Raw genomic sequence first — 22,128 nt, 5'->3', positions numbered from 1 at the left:
GGCTGGGCATGGCCCCTTCTCGAAGAGGGAGCAGGGTGGGGAGGCATCTCCCAGAGTCAGGAGACCAGAGTAGACATGGCCCAGTGGGACCCAGGCAAGTCTAGTGGCCTGTCTGTACCTAAGTTTCCACAATGGAATATATCTGCGATACACACACAGACAACACAGACATCCCTCCGTGTCCACTGGTGACTGGGTCCAGCCCCATCTCCCCATCCCCTGCCCAGATACCAATGTCCTCAGATGCTGAAGTCCCTTATGTAAAAAGCCTAGTACATTTGGCCCTTGCTGTCCACGGTCCCACATCCAGATTCAATCTCCATGCTTGATTTTTTAAAAATATTTATTTATTTGGCCACACTGGGTCTTATTTGGAGCACGTGGGATCTTTGATCTTCATTACAGAATCTTGAGTAGCAGCATGTGGTATCTAGCTCCCCAACCAGGGGTGGACCCGGGCCCCTGCATTAGGAGTGCAGAGTCTTAGCCCCTGGACCACCAGGGAAGTCCCCGCCACACTTGGTTGAACCTGCAGATGTAGCACCTATAGACCCCAAGGGCCACCTGTGTTCGTAAGCTTGCTCTGATGTTATAATTCGTGAGGCTGACTGTGCTGAGCCTCTTCCAAGTAGTCTTCGAAGCTGATTCCCCTCCTAAGTGAGGAAAATTGTGCCTCCAGGATCCATTTCCCAACAGATCACAATGTTAATAATCGGATGTATCTAGGTGTCAATCCTGTGCAAGGTGACCGACACAGCATCGGCACAACCCTCTGAGGTATATGAAACTGCTAACCCCATTCACAGATGAGAACACTGAGGCAAGGAGAGGTTAAGTAACTGGCCCCAACTCACACAGCTGGTGAATGGCCAGTTTTGTCTGGTTCCAACTGAGTCTGATAGTGACCCTTGACTGTGAGCCTTGGCTGCCCCTTCTATCTGGTAACGCAGTGATCTCGTAAGTGAGGGACCTGCCCACTTGCAGTCTTGATTCTGTTCACACCATGCTGTGCTGAGTGGAGCAGGGGCTCTAGGTGGAGCAGCTGAAGGGAGATTCGCCCCAGCGGAGCATGTGGTGGCCTGAACAGGAGGAATAAGGGACACCCAGTGTGGTGGCTGGCCAGAGAGAGAGCTGGAAAGGAATCAGGACGGGAGGACCAGGGGGTGGTTCCTCTGTCTAAGAAGGGAGTCCTGGAGCTGGGGCAACTCCTGGAGTGACTTGATTTGGCATCCACACCCCCAACTCTGTCCTAACAGCTCTTTTCCCTTCCCCTCCTCAGCCCCCAGTGCCTGGTGCTCACAGGGCCCCCCAACTTCCGCCCGGCCCTGGTGGACTTTGTGGGCACCTTCACCCGGAACCTCAGCCTGATGATCTGCGGCCACGTGCTCCTGGTGAGTGTCCCCTGCAGGGAGGGCGGGGCTGTCCTCCTGGAGGAGCCTCTGGGCACCGGGTCCACCCCCGAGGCTGGGAGTGGGATGGGGTGAGGTAGGGGCCAGAGGAGGGGCTGTGGAGCCTGGACAGGTTCTCTCCCTTTCCCTGTCCCTCTCACTGGCTTCTCCCCACTGCCCTGCCTCTCACCTGCTCCCTCCATCTTCTTCCTAGCCTTCCTCCTCCCAGTGAAAAAGTGAAAGTCGCTCAGTCACGTCCGACTCTTTGTGAGACTCTTTGCGACCCCATGGACTATATTCTTTAGGCCAGAATACTGGAGTGGGTAGCCTTCCCCTTCTCCAGGGATCTTCCCAACCCAGGAATCGAACCCAGGTCTCCCACATTGCAGGAGGATTCTTTACCAGCTGAGCCTCCAGGAAAGCCCTCCTCCTCCTCTTTTCCCCCCCAATTCCATAAAGGAAACCGGCAGTGAGCCCAGGGGACAACCTCCAGGGCAAGAGAGGAGCTGTGTCTCAGGTCAGAGGGTAAAGGCCACCCCTGAGGTCACGCGTCCCTGCCACCCACAGGGCGCCCGCAAACAGAGGATGCCTGAGCTCCGGCTCATCGCCAGCGGGCACACCAAGTGGCTGAACAAGAGGAAGATCAAGGCCTTCTACTCCGACGTCCTCGCCGAGGACCTCCGCAGTGGCGTCCAGGTTCTCATGCAGGTGGGCGGGCCTGGGGCTTCCCCACAGGCCTTACCACTCGGTGTGACAACCTGGAAGTGGGATGCCCTGGTGGGCTAGCTGAAGCCCCTTTAGCTGCGATGGGAGTCCCACCTTTCTCCCCCACTCTGGATGTGCTGATTCAGGGCACTGTCTCCAAGTGCCCAGGGCCCCGGGGACACTGCCGTGGAGACCTGTGGGAGCTGATGACAGTTTGTGGTCTGGGGACTTTTTAACGATATAATCTACAGAGAGCAAAGTGAAATAGTGTAGAGTTTGATATATGTTTACACATGCAGACTCCACTCAGTGCTATGAAACCACCACTCGGGTCAAGTTCTAGAACGTTCCACCCGGCAATTCATTTTATTGCTCAGTTTTCTTATTTGTAAAGTGGGATGCATGGGAAGCTGTTAATTCTGAGTCAACATAGGGGACTCCTTTTCAATAGTTTTCAGTATTTCTCAAAATTAAAAAAGAGCATACAAGGTCTCCTATTGGGAATATAAAAATACTTGGAGCAAAGGTAGAAGTTATGATTGTGTGATATTTTAGATGTGCTAAATGCCACTGAATTATACACTTTTAAATGGGTACTTTTATGTTATCTAAACTTTACCTCAAAAATTAAAAAAAAGAGAAATATAAAAGATGTATGGATTAGGTGACCCAGGAATACTCCAAGTTTGACATCCAAATTCAAGTCCCCTGTTATAGGAAATAATTCCATAAAGGAACAGTAGCTGGGATGATCCAGAACTAATGGGACAGTCCAGCCATTGGCCCCTGCTTGCAGAGGCCTCAGGGAAAAACTCTGACTGTAGCTTCACCTTTCTTATGGGTGTATCCAGGCAGCCAGGACCTTGAACTGAGGGATATATCTCCTGAGCCCCCACCCCATGGCAGAGAGGGAAACTGGGCTGAGACCAGGCCCCACCCTGGTCACAGAACAGAGCCCCATGGGGCTGTGGCCTGACCCCCTCACGTCATCCCCACCCCCCGGCAGGCTGCAGGTCTCGGGAGGATGAAGCCCAACATTCTGGTGGTCGGGTTCAAGAAGAACTGGCAGTCGGCTCACCCAGCCACAGTGGAGGACTACATTGGCATCCTGCAGTGAGTGAGGTCACCAGGCGGGACAGGGCCTGAGGTCTCTTGACTTGGGCCTTTGGCATCTCCTGGGCCTTGGGAAATAGAGGGGAAGCAGTGGACCCTGTAAGAAGCTGAGTCCACTGCTTCAAAACTGAGGAAGAAAAAGACTGAGGGTTCCCCACTCTCCCCTGTGAGTCATAGACACCCAGACTGGCAGGGGACAGGCAAGTAACAGAGTGAAGTGGGCCAGGTGTGGGGCGTTAGGGAACGGTGGGGACTGTGGCCAATGGAGGAGAACAGGTGTTCTCTGGCTCTAGCTAATCGCACCCAGGCAGAAAGGAGGACCCAGCGTTGCCCAATCTAGTTTGTCAGAGAAGTTGAAAATGTGAGTTTTTAGGTGAAAATCGTGTGCTTACCTGGGGGCTGCAGAAGACCTGCAAATGCCCAGCTCTCAAGCTGTGAGGTGGTACCACCGAAACCAGGCCTCCGAGGAGGTGACAAACTGGGGAATGGGACCAAGGGATAAACTCCCTGGGGATTTCAGGGTTAACTCCAAAACCTTTCTCTTTCATTTCTTGCTGTGCAAAGTCCAGAAAATGCCTGCCTGAGCTGCTTTTCTGCCTTGATGGGGTATAGAGAGGCAGTGTGCTGAAGCATTTAACAAACATGAGGCTGAGTGTTGGGACCTGGGCCTGGCTTCCAGGTCTGCTGTGAACCAGCTGTATGACTGAGCAGTGCATCTCACTGCCTCTAGCAAAATTACAACAGGAGGCAGTGCATACCTGCTCTGTAGGAACCCCCAGCTTCAATATGCCAAAACTCCAAACTGCTGAAGCCTAAAGGGCCCCGTCCCAGAGATTTGTGATTAGAGTTCAGAGAGGGCAGTGGTAAGCCTAGTAGATTAACCCTACTGGTGGGCTCTTGGGCACTGTGTCAACCAGAGAGTAAACATACTTGTGGGGTGGGAGTCTTCCAGACATTCCACACAGACAGCCCATTGCTGTCTTCATGAGCGAGGCCATTCCTGTGTGCATGTCCATCCTCAGCTATTTAATTCTGATCTGAACTGGCCACTTCTTAGTGTGTGATCATAGATAAGATACTCCCTAAAACTTAGATTTTGCATCTGTCAAACGGGGGTAGCAATTCCCATCCCCACCTCTGTTGGTAGAGTTGTGAAGATTAGCCATGTGTGATGCTTTCAAACTGTGGTGCTGGAGAAGACTCTTGAGAGTCGCTTGGGCTACAAGGAGAACAAACCAGTCAACCCTAAAGGAAATCAACCCTAAATATTCATTGGAAGGACTGGTGCTGAAGTTGAAATTCCAATACTTTGGCTACCTGATGCGAAGAACTGACTCATTGGAAAAGACCCTGATGCTGGGAAAGGTTGAAGGCAGGAAGAGAAGGGGGTGACAGAGGATGAGATGGCTGGATGGCATCACCAACTCAATAGACATGAGTTTGAGTAAACTCCAGGAGATAGTGAAGGATAGGGAAGCCTGGCATGCTACAGTCTAGTCCATGGGGTTGAGAGTCAGGCACTACTTAGCAAGAATCAGGAGGACAGGGCTGGTTCCAAGACTGATCTAACTCAGTTTCCCCCAGGAGGGTCTGCAGGACCCATAGTGTCTCAGACAGTAGAGCTAGAGGGGTCCTGGCCACCTCTCCAGTCCTGCCTGCATATTATACAGATGGGAGACCGAGGCCCAGAGAGGAGAAGAGTATGGTGGGAGGCAGGGTCAGCTCTAGACTGGCCTCCTGGGGTCTGGGGACTGGGGGCTGGAGGCGGGGCCAAGAGCAGATTGACCCCATGACCTCTCTCTCCAGCGACGCTTTTGATTTCAACTACGGTGTATGTGTCATGAGGATGCGGGAGGGCCTCAACATCTCGGAGGTGATGCAGGCACACAGTGAGTACCCCCGACCTTCTTGACGCCCCCGACAAAGACAGAACCGGATCCCAGGAAATTATAGAACCCATTTTTTTCCCTAAGTGGTTCAAGGAAGACAGGGGGAATTAGTAAGGAATAAAAGGTCACAGACTCCTAGAAAGTCAGTTTTTGATGGAAATCATCAGATTTCTAAATGGAGAAACTGAGGTCCTGAAAGGGGATGTGACTACTTCAAGGCCTTGCTTGACTGGACCACAGCTCCCCAAATCACCATGAGAGCTTTTGTAACCAGATGGGATAAAGAGAAGCTAATAGACAGGAGAGAGAAAAAGACGGGGGAGGACAGCCACGTGGAGACTCCAGAGCATGAAAACACACACAGAAAGGCCGTGAAAGCTGGGGCATAGAGTAGGGATACGTGCTACATTTAAGGTCACATGTAAACAGATCTGAATTAGTTGTTTTTAGAAGCGTGATAGCAATAACACATATGAAGACAAATGGGGACCAGAGGGGTAGGGGGGCTGATGCGATGGAGAGAAGAGGGGAGGCTGCAGGCCAGCCTGGGTCTTGTTCACCCAGGTCACCGAGCGCTGAGGGCGTGCCTGGCAGCTGGTAGTTCAGTGAATATTTACGCAACCAGAATTTACAGAGCTGCAGCCACACTCCTGACCGGGGTGGCTCTAGGCCCTGGGCTTTCAGCAGGGAACAAAACCAAGTCTGCCCTGGAGGAGCTGACATTCTGGGGGAAATGCGGTGGACCCAGGACTCATTGCAGGCAATGACAGCTCATGAAGTGTCCTGAGGAGGCCCACACAGAGGGGCACGCAGGCAGAAGGGCCTCTCTGAGGAGGGGGCTTATTTCTAGAAGGGGAGGGCTGGGGAAAGAGGGCGCTTGGCTCTGGGACCACCCACCCACCGCTGAGGCCTGGTGGGAAGGAGCATGGCTTGTTTGAGCAGACAGGAAGCTGGTGGGGGGGGTGGGGGTGGGGGAGGGGTGCAGGGAGCGTGCAAGGGCAGAGACCAGATCGGTGGAAGCTGTGGAGTCAGGACCTTCCCCCAAGGTAAGAGGGCCCCTGGAGAAGCCTGGGAACGAAGCTCCCCCTCTTTTCCAGTTAACCCTGTGTTTGACCCAGCAGAGGACAGCAAGGAAGCCAGAGCCGGCGGGGCCCAGCTGTCTGTCTCTGGCACAGGTCAGTCCCCTGCCCCAACTCAGAGGCGCAGGGCGCTCTCACCCTGGGGGGCTCTGTGGGATGGGCCACGGGGGAACTTGGCCAAGGGCAGGAGGTTTTTGTCTGTGACAGTGGGGCCTGAGACCCCTAGGACTGGGTCACAGGGAGTTGGTAGGACAGTGGGGCTGGGGGCAAGATGAAGATTGCCAGCCCTGCTGGAGAATTCAGGGTCCAGGCATCGTGGGACCCCATCTAGTAGGCTCTGGGGCCTGAGTCCTGCCCCTCCAAGGGCCCCCTGGTCATGCTCCGACGGGGAGGGGCAGCAACACTCTGGGAGGCGGGATACGCTCAGTGCAGGGGCTGGGAGCGTCCTGTGGGCATTTGTGAGGGGCACAGGGGGGTTTTTAAGAGAATGGTCCCACCCCCCGGTGCCAACCAGAATCCAGGGAGAGAGAAGCTGGGAGCAAGAGGAGGAGCACATCCCAGCACTGCTTGTCCAGGGTCCCCGCCCCGGGAGTCTCCCACAGGAGGGCCCATTGGTGGTGCTCCGGCCAGTCTCCAGCGCGCACACAGCAAGGGCGTCCGGCCACCGTGAGCACAAGCCCACGATGTGTTCTCAGACAGACTCAGGCGTTCCCATGTGCTCTGCACCCACATGACCTGCCCCTCTGCTCCTGCAGTGGACCCCGAGGCCTTGGTGCAGGAGGAGCAGGCCAGCACCGTCTTCCAGTCGGAGCAGGGCAAGAAGACCATCGACATCTACTGGCTGTTCGACGACGGAGGTCAGCGCCCCGGACGCCAGCTCTCCCCTGGCTGACCTCCTCTCTCGGCCTCCCTTGCTGGCCGCTGATGACAAAGCCAGTGGTGGGACCTCAGGGCCCAGCTAAGAGGAATGGGGGCCCTAGGCCCACCACTGGGCTCACGGGAGCCTGGCCAGGTCCCTCTTGTGGCCCTCTGTTTTCAGCTGTAAAATAAGGGACTTAAAGCAGCAGGTGAGGTCAGCGTGAGGAGGGTCCTTCAGACTGGACAGGCCATCGGGGTCACGGGCTCGTGACATAAGTGGGAGAGATGAGCCGGAGCGCAGGAAAGCTGTAGGCATATTCATCACTTACCAAAGAAAAACGCATTCTCTCGTTTTTCTTGTGACTCAGCTTTATTGTTCCCACCCTTGATAGAGTCCTAGATACAGAGAAGATATTCTGAGCACTTACTATATGCTTGACGCCAAGGGTTTGCATAGGTTAACCTAATGCAGTCCCCAGGTGGAAACGATTATTAACTCCCCTTACAAATAAGGAAACTGAGGCACAGAGAAGTCACGTGTGGATCATACAGTGATAAATGTCAGTGATCTAGATTTGCATGTGAAATCCCCCCCAGGTGCCAGCTCATGTATTTAAAAGCCTTGTGCACGGGAATTCCCTGGTGGGCACTTCCACTTCAGGGGGGTGCAGGTTGGATCCCTGATTCTGGGAAATAAGATCCTGAAAGGCCAAAATAAATTTTTTTTTAATTTAATTTTATTTTTGGCAATGCTGGGTCTTTGTTGCTACGTGGGTTTTTCTCTAGTTGTGGTGTGCAGGCTTCTCATTGTGGTGGCTTCTCTTGTTGCGGAGCACCGGCTCTAGGGTGTGCAAGCTCAGTAGTGAAGCTCCCGGGCTCGAGAGCACAGGTTTAATAGTTGTGGCACACAGGCTTTGTTGCTCCAAGGCCTGTGGGATCTTCCTGGATCAGGGATCAAGCCCATGTCTCCTGCATTGGCAGGCAGATCCTTTACCACTGAGCCACCAGGGAAGCCCCCCAGATTTTTAAAAAATAAATAAAAGCATCATGCCATTCAAATGAACCCCAGCCCACAGAGCCATGTCTCGCCCTGGTTTCACCTGGCAAACTTGTTATAGAGATGAGTACAAGAGGCCAAGAGAAGGGATGGGGTTTGCTAGAGGCAGAGCAGGGCGGGACCCACAGAAGGCTGTATTCTGAGAGCATCTTTCTCTTAACTCATGGCACCCTCCTTGCCAGGCCTCACCCTCCTCATCCCCTATCTCCTCGGCCGCAAGAAGAGATGGAGCAAATGCAGAATCCGCGTGTTCGTGGGGGGCCAGATCAACAGGATGGACCAGGAGAGAAAGGCGTAAGTGGGGAGGGCTGACCATCCAGGGCTACCCCTGCCTGCCCCCGCCTGCCCGCACTCCGCATTCCACCCCTCGGGGGTCTCGGGTCACAGCAGTGGTGAGAGAGTTCAGGACAAGAACAGTTTTCTCTCTATTTCAGAAGTGGTTTTGGTGTCCTGTCCCCGTTAATAAGATGCGCACGTCCTAGTCCTGTCCATGGCAGGGAGGGCTGGTAAATTTTAAATCCACAAATCTCCAGGAGATTTGCAGTGAAATGAAGGATGGAGAAGGCCCCGCCCCTCAGAAATGAGGCGGGAGCTTAGAATCCTTCAGGGCAATGTCGCCCACCCCACCCCAGCCCATCCCCCCACCCCCAAGCTTGGGGTGCCGCCCCTGGTGAGACCGGAGGTGACTTCAGTGGCCAGGATGAAGGACAGCAAATCCCCCGGAATCTCTTGGTGAGAAGGGACTCCATTCTTCAACTCCATGGCTGATTCTCTGTCTAAACAAGAGGAAGTCGGCCTGGTTCAAGTGCTTGGCAGGCGATGGCATCCGCCAGAACTGAGTGATGTTGGTTTACTGGTTTTATTGGCCACATCTTTCTGGCAAGAGTTGCTGATTTGCTGATTAAATTGTGAAGCCATTTCCTTTCAAGACATATCTAAGTGAGAACGTGAGCTGACTTAAGCTCAGGCGGAAGTAAAGAGTAAGGCACGTACACAGGTGTGGAGGTGGCAGGAGTCGGGCAGGTGGCACACATGTGCTAGATTCTGGTTCCTGTTGCTTTAGAGCAAGGTCAAGTGAGGTCGAAGGCCGTAGGACCAAGGACTGCTGGAGGGTGCGGGTAGGCTGGGGAGGATGGGGTGGGTGGCTTGCCCCAAACTGTGCAATTAATTAGCCAGAGAGAAAACCCTGCACAGCCTTGAGTGCCTGCTGTGAGGCCTCAGGGGCAGGACCCCGTGGCCTGTGCCACCCTAGTCCTATGCCAGGACCACACCCATCCCCATGACCCCTGCTGCATGGGTTAAGGGCGACCAGCAACCCCATCTCATTGCCCTTACCCCCGTTGAGAGCTTCTCCACTGGAGGGCCCTTCTCCTCAACGCGGAGGAGAACGTTGCCCAGGAAACGCAGCATCTGCTTCTCTGTGCTCCTCTGCGTTAGGTAAACACACCACAAAGGCCGCCTTGCCCTCTTGGCTTCCTGTTCCAGCTCCCACTCAAAGTTGGGCTCAGGGGGCATTGGCTTAGATCGAGGCCGCAGCACTGTGGGGTCACAGGATGTCTTGCAAGCAAAGGTTGTGAAATCTCCTCTCCTCCCGGCTGACTCTGGACCAGCCCAAGTCCTCTGCCTTCCTTGTGACCCCAGGCCACCCCTGTGCTGCCCACAGCTCTGCTTTCCTAAGTTCACTCCCAAGTTCTGGGACCAGCAATGGCTTGGCAGTTCGTCTCCATTTTGTCCCCTGGCATGCTCCACACCGTCCCAGGCAGCCCCTCACTGCTCCCACCCCATCCCCTGCACCCCCGTGTCTTTGCTTATTTGGACTCTCCTCCTGGGGTGCTCGCTCCCCACCAGCTAGTCCTGGGGCATCACCAACGCCATGTCCTGCCCAGGGATTTGGATGCAATGGGCGGACTAGGGCCGAGGCACGAGTACTGTTTAGAAGCATCCTTGTGTGGTTCCGGTGTGAACACGCTTATCCACCCTCTTCAGTCTATAACAGTCTTACCCACCGTTCACCATCTTCACCATCCAGCCAGATTGCCACCTCCTCTGTGAAGCCTTCTCTGACTGCCTCAAACCACAGTTGCTGTTTCCTCCTTGTGGATGCAAACTCAGGGCTAGCTGGCTTGCTACTCCTGGTTCTACACTCAGCTCATACGTGTTACCTGCTCCCTCAGCCACCCTGCGGAATTTCCTGCCATTCAACTCCCATCCCTTAGCCCCTCGTTTCTCAAAGTGTGGCCAGTGAACCAGCAGTCTCACATCACCTGGGAGCTTCTTAGAAATGCAGAATCCCAGGCTTCCCTAATGGTTCAGTGGTTAGGAATTCACTTGCCAATGCGGGGGCCACGGGTTCGATCCCTGGTCTGGAAAGATCCGACATGCAGCAACAAAGACCCAGCTCAGACAAAAGTAAATCTTAAAGATTAGGAAAAAAAAAAAAAAAAGGAAATGCAGAATCCCAGGTCCTAACCCAGGCCAGCTGGATCAGAACCGGCATCGTAACAAGCTCCCCAGCAGGTGCACAGACGTTAGAATGTGAGGCACTCTAGCCCAGGGATGGCCACTGGAGACTTAGGACAATTCCTTTCTCCTGTCACTCATCATCTGACCTGCTTTATCAATATTCACTTATTGTCTGCCTCCCTCGCAGGATAGAATGTGAAATCCCCGAGGGCAGAGTTTGTTTTGTTCACTGCTATATCTTCCCTGGCTCAGATGGTAAAGCCTCGCTTGCAATGCAGGAGACCCAGGTTCAATCCCTGAGTCAGGAAGATGCCCTAGAGAAGGAAATGGCAACCCACTCCAGTATGCTTGCTGGGAGAATCCCATGGAGCCTGGTGGGCTACAATCCATGGGATCACAAAGAGTCAAACATGACTGAGCAACTAACACACATATCCTCCACAGGTGCTCAATGAAAACTCACTGAAGGAATGAATGAATTAAAAAAAAAAAATCTCTGTCTTCTAGGATCATTTCTCTGCTGAGCAAGTTCCGGTTGGGATTCCACGAAGTTCATGTCCTTCCCGACATCAACCAGAAGCCACGGGCCGAGCAGTGAGTTTTCTGTGTTGGGGGTTCCAGGCAGAAGGGTCGGCCCTTTCTCTTTGGTGAACCAAGGGCAACCTGGCTCACCTGCCCCTGCCTACCCTGGGCTCATGGAAAGAGGAAGGATTGAGTTTGCAGCCGTTAATTTCTGTTTGAGTTTTTTCCTCTTGCCCCGTGGTCCTTTGCATATCAGAGCTGTGGTCTTTGCCAGAAACACACCTGGGCTGAAGGTCAAAGAATGTTCCCATTCATGCTTTTCACAGACCAAGTGTCTTTGAAGCTCTTCATGGCTGTTGTGCCCCTAGAGCAGAGCTGGTGTTTCATCTGCCAGGGACCTCCCACCCACCCCACACGCCCTGGGGCTGAGTAAGTCTCCAGCTTCACACTTCTCGAGCTCAGGCTGCTGGCTACTCACAAAAGGCTGATTTTATCTACTCTGATTTTCTCAATTTTCTCCAACCCCTGTTGTTTTCATAGAGGACTGGTTTTCAAACAACAGCATCACATGGAGGGTTTGTGAACACACAGCTTCAGGGGCCCAGCCCCAAGATTCTGAGTCACTAGGTCTGGGGTGAGGCCTGGAAATGTGCACTTCTAACAAACTCTCCTATGCTGGTGCATGCACCTCACTTTGAGAACCACAGTCTCAGACGATCCACATGCTTAACAGGGCGCCCGGCCCAGAGTCAGTGATCAGTCAAGGCTGGATTTGTGGCTTCTGCCCACTTGTAGCCTCCGAACTCTTTCTGCATCTCCACCTTTCCCTATAGTCCTAACTCTGCTACAGACTGCCTCCTTCCTTCTCCAGACATTGCTTAAATTAAGTGTCTGAAAAAGGGACTGTGACCAGCCTGGCTGTTTGCTTCCTGCCAAGCCGAGGTAAAGGTCACCGGAAGGTCTATTTCTTGGCCACCTTTAGTCCACTTGGCCGTGGCCAGGAGTGGCCGGATCATATGCCCCGAAATACACCACTGGAAGGAGGCTCCTTCTGCAGAGGCCATGGCAGAGGCACGTCCCCTCCACAGGGCCTAGGGGCACTGGAACAAACAGAACGGGAGTTCCCCAGGCCCTGAGACAGAAGCATGGCAGCTGCAGCCCCTGGTGTTATATTAACTCACTGGCACTTGGGGAGCGGAAGATGTTGAATGGTCTGGGCAACCACTGCCCTGCTCACCCATGCAATGGCAAGTGGGCAGACTTGAAGCAAACTCCTTTGTGAATTTGTAGCAGGGCTCAACTGTGGGGCCAGAAGGAATAAGTTACTTTCCTCATGATTCAGTTGCATATTCTTAAAAGAAGACATTTACGATAGGATTGCCTTATGGAAATATGTCCAAGTGAGGTTTTCCAGGACTCTGTCTTCTCAGTAAAGTAAGGTCCATCCTGACCTCTTTAGCCCTTGTTTACCTGGAGAAGGAAGGACAGCAAGAAGAAAAGAAAGGGGACTTCCCTAGTGGGCCAGTGGCTAAGACTCCAAGCTCTCAGTACAGGGGGTCTGGGATCAATCCCTGGTCAGGGCACTAGATCCCACTGCCGCAAATAAGATCCCCCAGGCCATAACTAAAAATCCCTCATGTTGCCACTAAGACCCTGTGTAGCCAAGTAAATAAATATATAAATATTTTTTTGAAGGAAGGAACTAGTTAATAGTGATGGATATCCTGACTCCCCCATTCTCTCAGGGTTGTGCTTGAGCTACAGGGGCAGAGATGAGTAAATTGCAGCCCTGCCCTGCATGGTTTACTCTGGCCGAGGTAATGGGAGGATGTCAAGAGGCATTGGAATGGTGCAGAGATGGACCCGAACACAAAGGAGAACAGGGCCATCTCTGCTGGTGGAGGAGCAGAGCCTTGAGAAAGGCTGTGAACAGAGATGGGGGGAGACCTTCCCCCATGGAGAGGACAGTGGGAGCCACATGTAGAATCCCGCCCCCCCCCAGCCCATCTTGTCTTTAAACCCCATCTTTGCTCCTGCATCTGCCTCCACTTCCTGGACCATATCTCTCCTCCCATGCACAGCTGACCTTCTCCAAAGTGATGCTACCCTCTTTGTGACCACTTCCTTCCACCCCTCCCTCATTCTCCAGCTCATCCTCCAGCCCTCATCCTCCTGCAGCTCCACTGAAATCCCTCTTGCCAGGCTGGGCCGTGACGTCTGCACCACTGGATCTGCAGAGCCGGCTGCTGTCCTCCTCGTTCTCTGCCTCACAGCTGCATTTGACACCATGGTCCTTCTTGAGACAGCCGCTTTGGATCCAAAATGCTGCCCTCTCCTGGATCCCTCCCACTTCAGTGACCCTTCTTTCCGTTTCCCTTGCTGGTGCTTCCTCCTTTCCCTGACTTACCTGATGGCATCCTATTCTCCTCTGCTCTCACTTTGCTCCACCCACACAGGCTTCCCTGCGGCTCCTCAAGCAGCTCAAGCACATTTCTGCCTCAGGGCCTTTGCACCTTCCATTCTGTTTGCTCCAACACCCCTGCCTGTGCATAGCTAGCTTCTGAAGGACAGGCATCCTTAGGTCCAGAGAGGCCTTTCTGCCCAATTATCTCCCATCCCAGGACGCAGTGTGTGCTTTCATAAAACTTCTGATCTATATTGAACTGCATTTGCCGCCCAGCAGACCATGAGCTCTGTGAGGACTGGGGATGGTGTCTGGTTTGTTCACTCTTGTGTAGCACAGAGCAGTGCTCAGTAAACACCCTGGGGTGGGAATGGTCAGCGGGTGGAGATGGATCCCAGGTCAGGCTTCATGGACCACTTGTGGAAGTCCTGTTCAAAGTCAGACCCAGCTGTCAGGGCTGAATTCAACACAGAGGCTGCTTTGCTGTTAACAGCAGCATCAGAAAGGGTTTCAGCCTGAAATGTATGTCCCCACGGCCCCCACCTCCATCTCCCTCTGAGGACCCAGTTCCCCTGGACATGGGCACCTCACCCGATCTCACTGGCTCTCTCTGCCCCCAGCATCAAGCGCTTTGAGGACATGATTGCACCCTTCCGCCTGAATGATGGCTTCAAGGACGAGGCCACAGTCACTGAGATGAGGCGTGACTGCCCCTGGAAGATCTCAGATGAGGAGATTAACAAGAATAGAATCAAGGTGCGGGAGAAAGAAGGGGTGGGGTGGGGTCTGGGTGCTCCCCTGGCTCAGGGCCTGTGCCCCATCTGACCTGGGCTTGCTGAACCCCTTCCCCTGACCCTCAACTGTAGTCTCCCTGCACCAAGCCTCTGAGGTGTCCTCATGCCACACACGCTCAGGCTGACGAGTGACCCAGGGGTTGATCTCAGAGCCATCCTTGGTGTGGGAGCCTGGCCCCTCGGTCCATTTTGAGTCTCCCTGGCCATGGCGATGGACTGCCTGGGGTCCTTCTCCTCCTCTTCCCCTGTTCCTCCAGGTCTGCAGGAAGGAATTCATAAGGCAGGTGGTGAAGGTCAAGGTAGAGTTTGTCCTTTGTGGGCCCACAAAGCTGCCTGAGCTTCTCCCCTTAGCTGTGGACCTCACGCCCTTCCCAGGCAGCCTCTTCAGGACTCTGCTCAGGCCTCAAGGAGAGTAGGGGCTGGCGTGCCCATTTTAAGGTGGGGAGAGCAGTTGGGGCCTGGGGAGCTCAGTTCTGCTCCCTGTGAGTTCCATGGTGGTAGTTCTGAGGACTCAGGGGACATTTGGTGATTTCTGGGGACAATTTTGGTTGTCACCTTCCAGCAGGAATGGCTGCTGTCACTTAGCAAGTATCGGCCTGGGATGCTGCTAAACATCCTGCAACCCACAATGGACAGTTCCCACAATGCAGAGTGATTCCACCCAAATGCCGCCCATGTGAGATCTGGGTGAACTCACTTGCCCTCAGTTTTCCATTCTCTCCAAGGGGGTATCCGTCCACAATCCTGAGTGTCCACCATTTCTGAACAATTCAGAGACAAGCCTTGGAGGGGGAGGGAGTCCGCCCCACAGCTCAGCCCCACCCGAGCTTTGGGGAGTTCCCTGACCCAGCAGTCCTGACACTTGGTCTCTGAGCCTTCCAGAGTCACCCAGCTCCTGAGAAAAGGCTGAGTAATGTGTCGTGTCCACAGAAGTCTCCTGCCTACTCTGTCACAAAGGAGATAGAGCCATCGCCATTGCTAAGTCCACCTTATCAACTGCTTTCCCTTGGAGCTTTTGCATACATCATCTCACTCAGGCTTCCCCAGGCTCCCCAGGGAGGGCACTGTTGGACCCATTTCACAGCTGAGGACAATGAAGCTCAGGGAGGCAAAGTGCCTGCTCAATGTCGGAAACTCCTAGAGCTGAGATGTGAACCCAGCCCTCCCCACTCCACAGGAGGTGCTCTTTCCCACCACAGTCCCACAATAATACGGTCAGGAAGAAAACACCTTGGGGGCTCCTCCAGGAGGCGAGCTTGGCATTGAGTTACCTTCTCGGAGGTTGGAGAATCTATCATAATCTGGGGGGACAGTTCACACACCCAGTTTGAGATGTTCAAGGATGTGGATTTGAGCTTGACGGGGATGGCTCAGAGGACGCAGGAAGTGACCACATGGCTTTTCCTTGCCCAGTCCCTGCGGCAGGTGAGGCTGAACGAGATTCTGCTGGATTACTCCCGAGACGCCGCTCTGGTTGTTATGTAAGTAGTGACCTGTGTGTTGGAAAAGCCTGATGCAGAGGCCACCGTGTCAGCTTTAGAGGGATGGTCACTGGCTGAGGATCCGAGCCTTCCCCTGTGAGGATGAAGGGCCCCAGACCCATAGAAACACAATCCGGGTGGCTTCTTAGCCCGTGATCTGGCCTGCATCCACCGCACGCCCCACACCTACACGCCAGCTGGCCGAGGTCTTGGGTCCCCGAGTCCCAGGCCTCACCGACTCCCCCCAACCCTGCTTTCCCCTGTCCGTTGCTTTTTCCTGCCAAACTCAGCTTGGCAAAGGGGACCCAGTTTGTCCTGGAAGAAAATCGATTCCTAGTTGTTTGGCCAGCCCTCTTTGGTCACCAGCCACCCCCAGTTGATGTTGGTGCCAGGTCTGGGCAGCGGAATCGGAACCTCGCCCTGGCCGGGGCTGTTCCAGCCTCCAGGCCCGTCGGACACTCCAACTTCTCTTGCCGCCGCCCCTGTCTGGTTAGGAGCCGCTTCTGCTGCCCGTTGACCCAGGCTACATAAGCGGAAGGGCCGGAAAGGTGACAATGGCTCGGTCAGCCAGGCCCCCAGCCCTTCTCCCAGGGACAGGCCCTGCTCAGAGGGAAAGCGGCCCTCTGCCACGAGGAGCCTCTGACATTTCCTGGGGCAAGCCACCCGCAGATTGCACAGGACTGCGGAAAGCCGGCCAAACCTGTTTGTTCACACCCTGAGACCAGGATGGAGCACAGCGTTTGTGCGGCTGTGCGCAGTGAGAACTTGGGGCCCTTTGCTCAAAGGCAATTGAGAACGTCAGGTTGGTGGCAGCAACGCATGAAACCCAGCCTGGGACCCGTCTCAGGGGGCGCTTCATGACCGCCCAGGTGGCTGCCCACGAAGCTGCCTCTGTCTGAAGCTGTTCTTTCTGGGGCTTATGGGGAGATAATCTTTTCTACAAAGAAAGTGCTCCATATTTCCTTTGATGTGGGGACCGTGGTATAAGAAAAGCAGGTGGATTTCCGAGCCGCGACCAACATCTTGCGGAGAATGCTTCTAGGGCCAGGTTAGCCTGGTTGTGGGCCGGATCAGCGGGTAAGACGGGGACAGTGGCTCCATCCTGGGGTGGCTCCCTGATTTTCCCTGGGTGTGGTACTTGGGGTGTGCCAGCTGGGGTGTGGGTGTGCCAAAGCACCTCCTCCTGAGTGCCACCTCTGTTCAGAGAAGCAGATTTACATTTTGTCTCTGCCATTAGCCCACTGTGTGGCCTTGGGCAAGTAACTCTCCTTCTCTGAGCCTCAGCTTCCCTGATTATACATTTCTTTTAATGTTTATTTTTGGGGGCTGCATTGGGTCTTACTTGCAGCACTCAGGTTCTTCATCGTGACATGCGGGCTTCTCTCTAATGTGGTTCATGGGCTCTAGCTCTGTAGTTTCTCTTCTGGTTAAGGCCCCCAGACTTGTAGTCGTGGCTCTCAGGCTTAGCTGCCCAGAGACATGTGGGCTCTTAGTTCCCTGACCAGGGATAGAACCCATGTCCTCTGCACTACAAGGCAGATTCTTAACCCCTGGACCATCAAGGAAGTCCCTCGCTGATTATAGAGAAGAGTTAAATTAATTATTTCCAAGATTCTCTTTCACTCTAACACGCTATGACCCTAACTTTACCACGAAAATGAGTCAGTCTCTCAAGCCATAAGAGGAGGAATTTCATCTGGGGAGGGAGCACCTCCTGTCACCTCTCCCCTCCCACTCCCCCACCTTCTGGATCTCTCAGGGGAAACCACCCACCAGCCTTTCTGGGATTAGCTGATACAAACAAACAGTCACCTTAGAGGAGAGACCTGCACACAGGGTCCACCCCATGGCGACTGCCACAGTTGTTGCCTGAAAGGGCCCTGGCTATCATCCAGCCCCACTGGGAGCAGCTGCTCTGTTCATCTCCAACCCGGAGACATGCCTTTAAAAGTTCACCCTGAGGGTCCCCTGCCTCAGAACCATTGAGGGGGCCGGGAGGCGTGGAAAACAGCAAATTCCTCAATTCCTTCTAGATTAGGGTCTGTGGTTGAGCCCAGGAGCCTGCATTCCCCAGAAATCCCAAGAATGAGAAAATCCTCCCAAGCCTCCAGGAAATGACAAAAATCACATTTTCTAGCACATCCGGGAGCACACATGGACTGTTTTCTAGAGCAGCTTTGAGGCAGAATTGGCTTGTTTGCTGTCTACTAATCACTGGTTTATCTGATTAACCGTCCATGATTGAACTCAGCTTAAACTGAACGCTAATAAACCAGCCTTGTAACCAGCCCAACAACCTTGACCACACTAAGCACATATTTCGGGCATAACTTTTGGGTCTAGACCCCTCTTTTTTTTCTATAAAGACTCCCTCCTCAAAGCTAAATGCATGTGTGCTAAGTCGCTTCAGTTGTGTCCGACTCTTTGCGACCCCATGAACTGTAGCCCACCAGGCTCCTCTGTCCATGGAATTTTCCATGCAAAAATACTGGAGTGGGTTGCCATTTCCCATTCCAAGGGATCTTCCTGACCCAGGGATCAAACCCATGATTCCTATGTCTCCTGTTTTGGCAGGCACATTCTTTACCACTAGTGGCACCTGGAAGCCACCAAAGACAAATAGTAATAGTCGAAATAATAGTAATCAAATTGAATTTTATTGAGTGCCTCTATGACACTCAAGGCATTGGGCTTTATTAATTAAAAAATTTTTTTTTCATTTATTTTTTGGCCATACAGAGCAGCACGTGAAATCTTAGTTTACCACCAGGGATTCAATCTGCGCCCCTTGCATTGGGAGCATGGAGTCTTAACCACTGGACCACAAGGGAACTCCTAATTTTTTAAAAATTTATTTTATTAAAGTATAGTTGATTTATAATGCTATGTTAATTTCTGCTGTATAGCAAAGTGATTCAGTTATGCATATATATACATTATTTTTCATATTATTTTCCATTATGGTTTATCTGAGGATATTGAATATAGTTCCCTGTGCTACACAGTAAGACCTTGTTGTTTATCCACCCTATACATAATGGTTTGCATCTGCTAATCCCAAACTCCTAATCCACTGGGCCTTATTAGTTTTCAGAACTCTATGAAGTGATTCTGCTTTACCCCTATCCCCACTGCAGCACACACCTTTAGGAGATGAGGAAGCTGAGTCTCAGAGAAATTCAGAACCTGCCAGATGGTGACGGGTTTAAAGCCCAAGACACTGGTTCTGAAGCTCAATTATCTTTCCGCATCTAGGTTAGATCCAAGGCTGCCTTTCCTTGTAGCTAAGCGATGCAGTTCTGAGCAAAAAGCTCCTTTGTTCTGGAGCAGCTTGATTTCTAAAGATTAGTAGCTTACACCACACACATCCTGTGGGTAGAAGCAGAGCATGTTGTTTTCTGGCACTGGGGGAGAGTGCCAAGGGTGTCTGTCCTTCAGACAGGCAGACAGATGGACAGGCTCTGCTTTGGGAGGGAACTTCATGTTGGGGCTTGAAAAGCCACAGCAGGAGTGACGGAGGTCCCCTGCCCCCGCCACTTCTTTGACATTTCTAATTGCAGCCCCTGAAAAGGATGTATAATACTAGTAGTTCAGCAAACTTCAGTTACTCGGTTGTGTCCGATTCTTTGTGACCTCATAGACTGCAGCACACCAGGCTTCCCTGTCCGTCACCAACTCCTGGAGTCTACTCAAACTCATGTCCATCGAGTCGGTGATGCCATCCAACCATCTCATCCTCTGTCATCCCCTTCTCCTCCCACCTTCAATCTTTCCCAGCATCAGGGTCTTTTCCAATGAGTAGTAACCAGTGGGCATTTCTAGCCTTTAGTGTAACTGTCAAAGCAGGAAAGTTTGGTTTCAATATTCCCACTTCCCTTTTCTTGGGAAAGGCACCAGAAAAACACAAACTCAGTCTCTTAACTAAGGTGACACTGGCTTAATGAAATGTCCTTGTTTACATGGGGTTCCCCGATCCTGGGGACCTTGCTTTATAAGGGAGGATACTGTTTGTCCCAAATGAAGCTTTGAGAAGGGAATTTTTAAAAAAGGGACAGCTGTTTGGGGACCTTGATTCTCAGCAAAGGAGGGGTTGCAGTGAGCTGGGATCGTGGTCAAGCCCCAGCTCTGCCATTCACTGGCTGGGTCATCTCCAGCTCGTAAATAGTAATAGGCGGTGACAATACTGCTGACGTTACAAAGTGCTCATTCTGTGCCAGTGTTTTTGTGCAGTATCCTTCATGAGCTAGGGCTTCTTTAGAACTCACAAGTCCATGGCAGAGGCATGTGTGTTCACGTTGGGGAAACAAAAACAGGCTCAGGGTCAGCGAGCCATTTGTCATAGTTACATGGCCGAGGAAGTGGCAGAGCCATGACTCTAGCAGCTTCTCTGACCCAGAGCCAGCCTCTGAAGCCCAGCATTGCACAGCATCCTCCTCTCTGGCCGGTTCCCTCCGCTTTTCCCCCGGTAGTTTTGAGGTTCAGATGAAACCATACCTGTGGGTGTACTTTGGGAAAACAAACAAGGTTCAGGCCCACGTAACATGCTGGTGCCCCAACTTTGTGCAGCGCCAGCCGGGTTGGTGTGATGCCGCCTTCCCGCAAGAGCCGCGAGCAGGGCGGTGGCAGTCATCGCCAGGCGTCTTTGGAATCTCAAGATGGTGGAAAAGTCGCTTCCTGAAATAGCCATGAAAATGTGGCTGAAGAGCCTTCCCAGGGCATGTGGTTATTTGCTCAGCATAGCAGTTCAGACAAGACAGTTCAGGGAGACGGCAGAGTCCTGCTCCCAAGGCCTTACATTAACTGGGGCAGGAGCCAGAACTAGGCTGCTCAGCTGAAACGCATGAACATATCACTTTGCTGGGGCCCCAGGCAGGGGTGTGGCTAGAGAGGCGAGGCTGGTGTGATCGGAGTGGGATCGTGAGCCTCGCCTTGTCAGACTGTGTTCTCCACAGAGAATAAGACAGACCCTGCCTGCTCATGAGCGAACAAACATTCTAGTGGGGGGAGACAGACAACAAACAAATAAATGAGAAGAGGATTTGACAGTGTGAAGTGTTACAAAGATAATGAAACAGGGTGACATGATAAAGAGAGATGGGATTGAAGAGGGTGATCTGAGAAGGAGGTGCACTTGGGCCAAGACCCGAGGGAGCCAAGGTGAAGAGCTGGGGGCTGGCTCTGCCATCTGCGTGGAAAGAATGTCATGTGCCAAGGCCCTGGGGCAGGAACAAGCTGTCCATTTATTTCAGGAGTGGAAAGGAAGCCTGGCTATAGGAGTGTGAGGGAGCCTGAGGGTGGTGGGAGGGGAGGTTGTGGAGGCTGGTGGGGCCAGGATCATGGGGCCCTCACATGCCAAGGCTTTATTTAGAAATGCTTTGTGGCTGAAGTTACATTTCAAGTCACGCTTTCAAGAAGAGCCACAGGTCATTCTTAGGGTGGCTGGGAAGAAGGAGCGCTGAAGGGGCCAATAAACAGAGATCCTGTTCAGGAAGCAGACCGGGAGCTGGGCCATGTGGGGAAGACCCCTGGTTAATTTCCCATCTGCTGCTTCTTCCTGCCCCACAGCACCCTGCCCATAGGGAGGAAGGGGAAGTGCCCGAGCTCACTCTACATGGCCTGGCTGGAGACGCTGTCCCAGGACCTCAGACCTCCTGTCATCCTGATCCGAGGAAACCAGGAGAACGTGCTCACCTTTTACTGCCAGTAGCTTCGGGCTTGGCTGTACCTGCCCAAAGCCTGAGCGCAGGGGACGCCCACCTGTCCACGGGCACAGAAGGCATACCCTGTCACATGTAGCATCTGATGATCTGATGGAAGTTGGTAGATTTTCAAACATCTGCTGGACCCCACTCCCATCGGGCGTGTGCTCTGTGTGTTTTGTTTTTATGGGCTAGAGAAGTAGCAGATAGAGTTGTCTGCTCTATCCGGTGGGTCCATATCCCTTTTAAGTTTTCTTTTGCTCTTGATTACAACAAATTAAGATTTCAGTCTTTGATTTGTGTACAAATTTGAGTCAGACCGCTGGATGTGAATCTTGGCAGTTTCTATGGACCTTTCCTGGGAGCACCCCCTAAACACGCCTCCCCCTTCCAATGTCAGGCAAGTGGGCACCCCACAGGCACCTGCAGCCCTTACAGGAGGAATACAGGGCCCCTTGAGCCTCCATAATAATGCAAATTTATTTAACTGCCTCTCACTTCCTTCACTTTCAATAATGTGTCTAAAGTGCTTTGGTTCTTTGGTAAACCGGGACTTTCAAACTTCTAGATGGCAACCTATGGTAAGAAATCTATTTGACATTGAGACTGGGAACAAATACAGTGAAATGAAAGTGTCACAAAACAATCCTTATCCTTTGCTGAGAAAGACAGAGCT

At 52.8% G+C, this 22,128-nt stretch overlaps 1 protein-coding gene across 4 annotated transcripts in view; it reads left to right on the top strand.

The window, feature by feature from the left end:
- The window catches only part of SLC12A3 (solute carrier family 12 member 3), a 38,692-nt gene extending 16,932 nt beyond the window's left edge, over nt 1-21,760 (top strand). For 2 of the 4 annotated variants that reach the window (XM_070451269.1, XM_070451268.1), the window contains exons 16-26: nt 1,280-1,391; nt 1,956-2,096; nt 3,100-3,206; nt 5,013-5,095; nt 6,193-6,240; nt 6,930-7,031; nt 8,272-8,383; nt 11,060-11,146; nt 14,099-14,234; nt 15,686-15,753; nt 21,319-21,760. In XM_070451269.1, the coding sequence (XP_070307370.1) occupies nt 1,280-1,391; nt 1,956-2,096; nt 3,100-3,206; nt 5,013-5,095; nt 6,193-6,240; nt 6,930-7,031; nt 8,272-8,383; nt 11,060-11,146; nt 14,099-14,234; nt 15,686-15,753; nt 21,319-21,460 (1,138 nt within the window). In that variant the 3' untranslated portion in view covers nt 21,461-21,760. Of the gene's footprint in view, nt 1-1,279; nt 1,392-1,955; nt 2,097-3,099; nt 3,207-5,012; nt 5,096-6,192; nt 6,271-6,929; nt 7,032-8,271; nt 8,384-11,059; nt 11,147-14,098; nt 14,235-15,685; nt 15,754-21,318 lie in introns of all 4 variants that reach the window. The other 2 variants (XM_070451267.1, XM_070451266.1) reach the window with 1 other exon arrangement.
- Nucleotides 21,761-22,128: the final 368 nt, after the last annotated feature.

The sequence above is a fragment of the Odocoileus virginianus genome, chromosome 20 (assembly GCF_023699985.2).
Source record: "Odocoileus virginianus isolate 20LAN1187 ecotype Illinois chromosome 20, Ovbor_1.2, whole genome shotgun sequence".
Taxonomy (NCBI): Eukaryota; Metazoa; Chordata; class Mammalia; order Artiodactyla; family Cervidae; genus Odocoileus; species Odocoileus virginianus.
The sequence above is the reverse complement of the archived record's forward strand: the minus strand, read 5'-3'. Positions and strand labels throughout refer to the sequence as shown.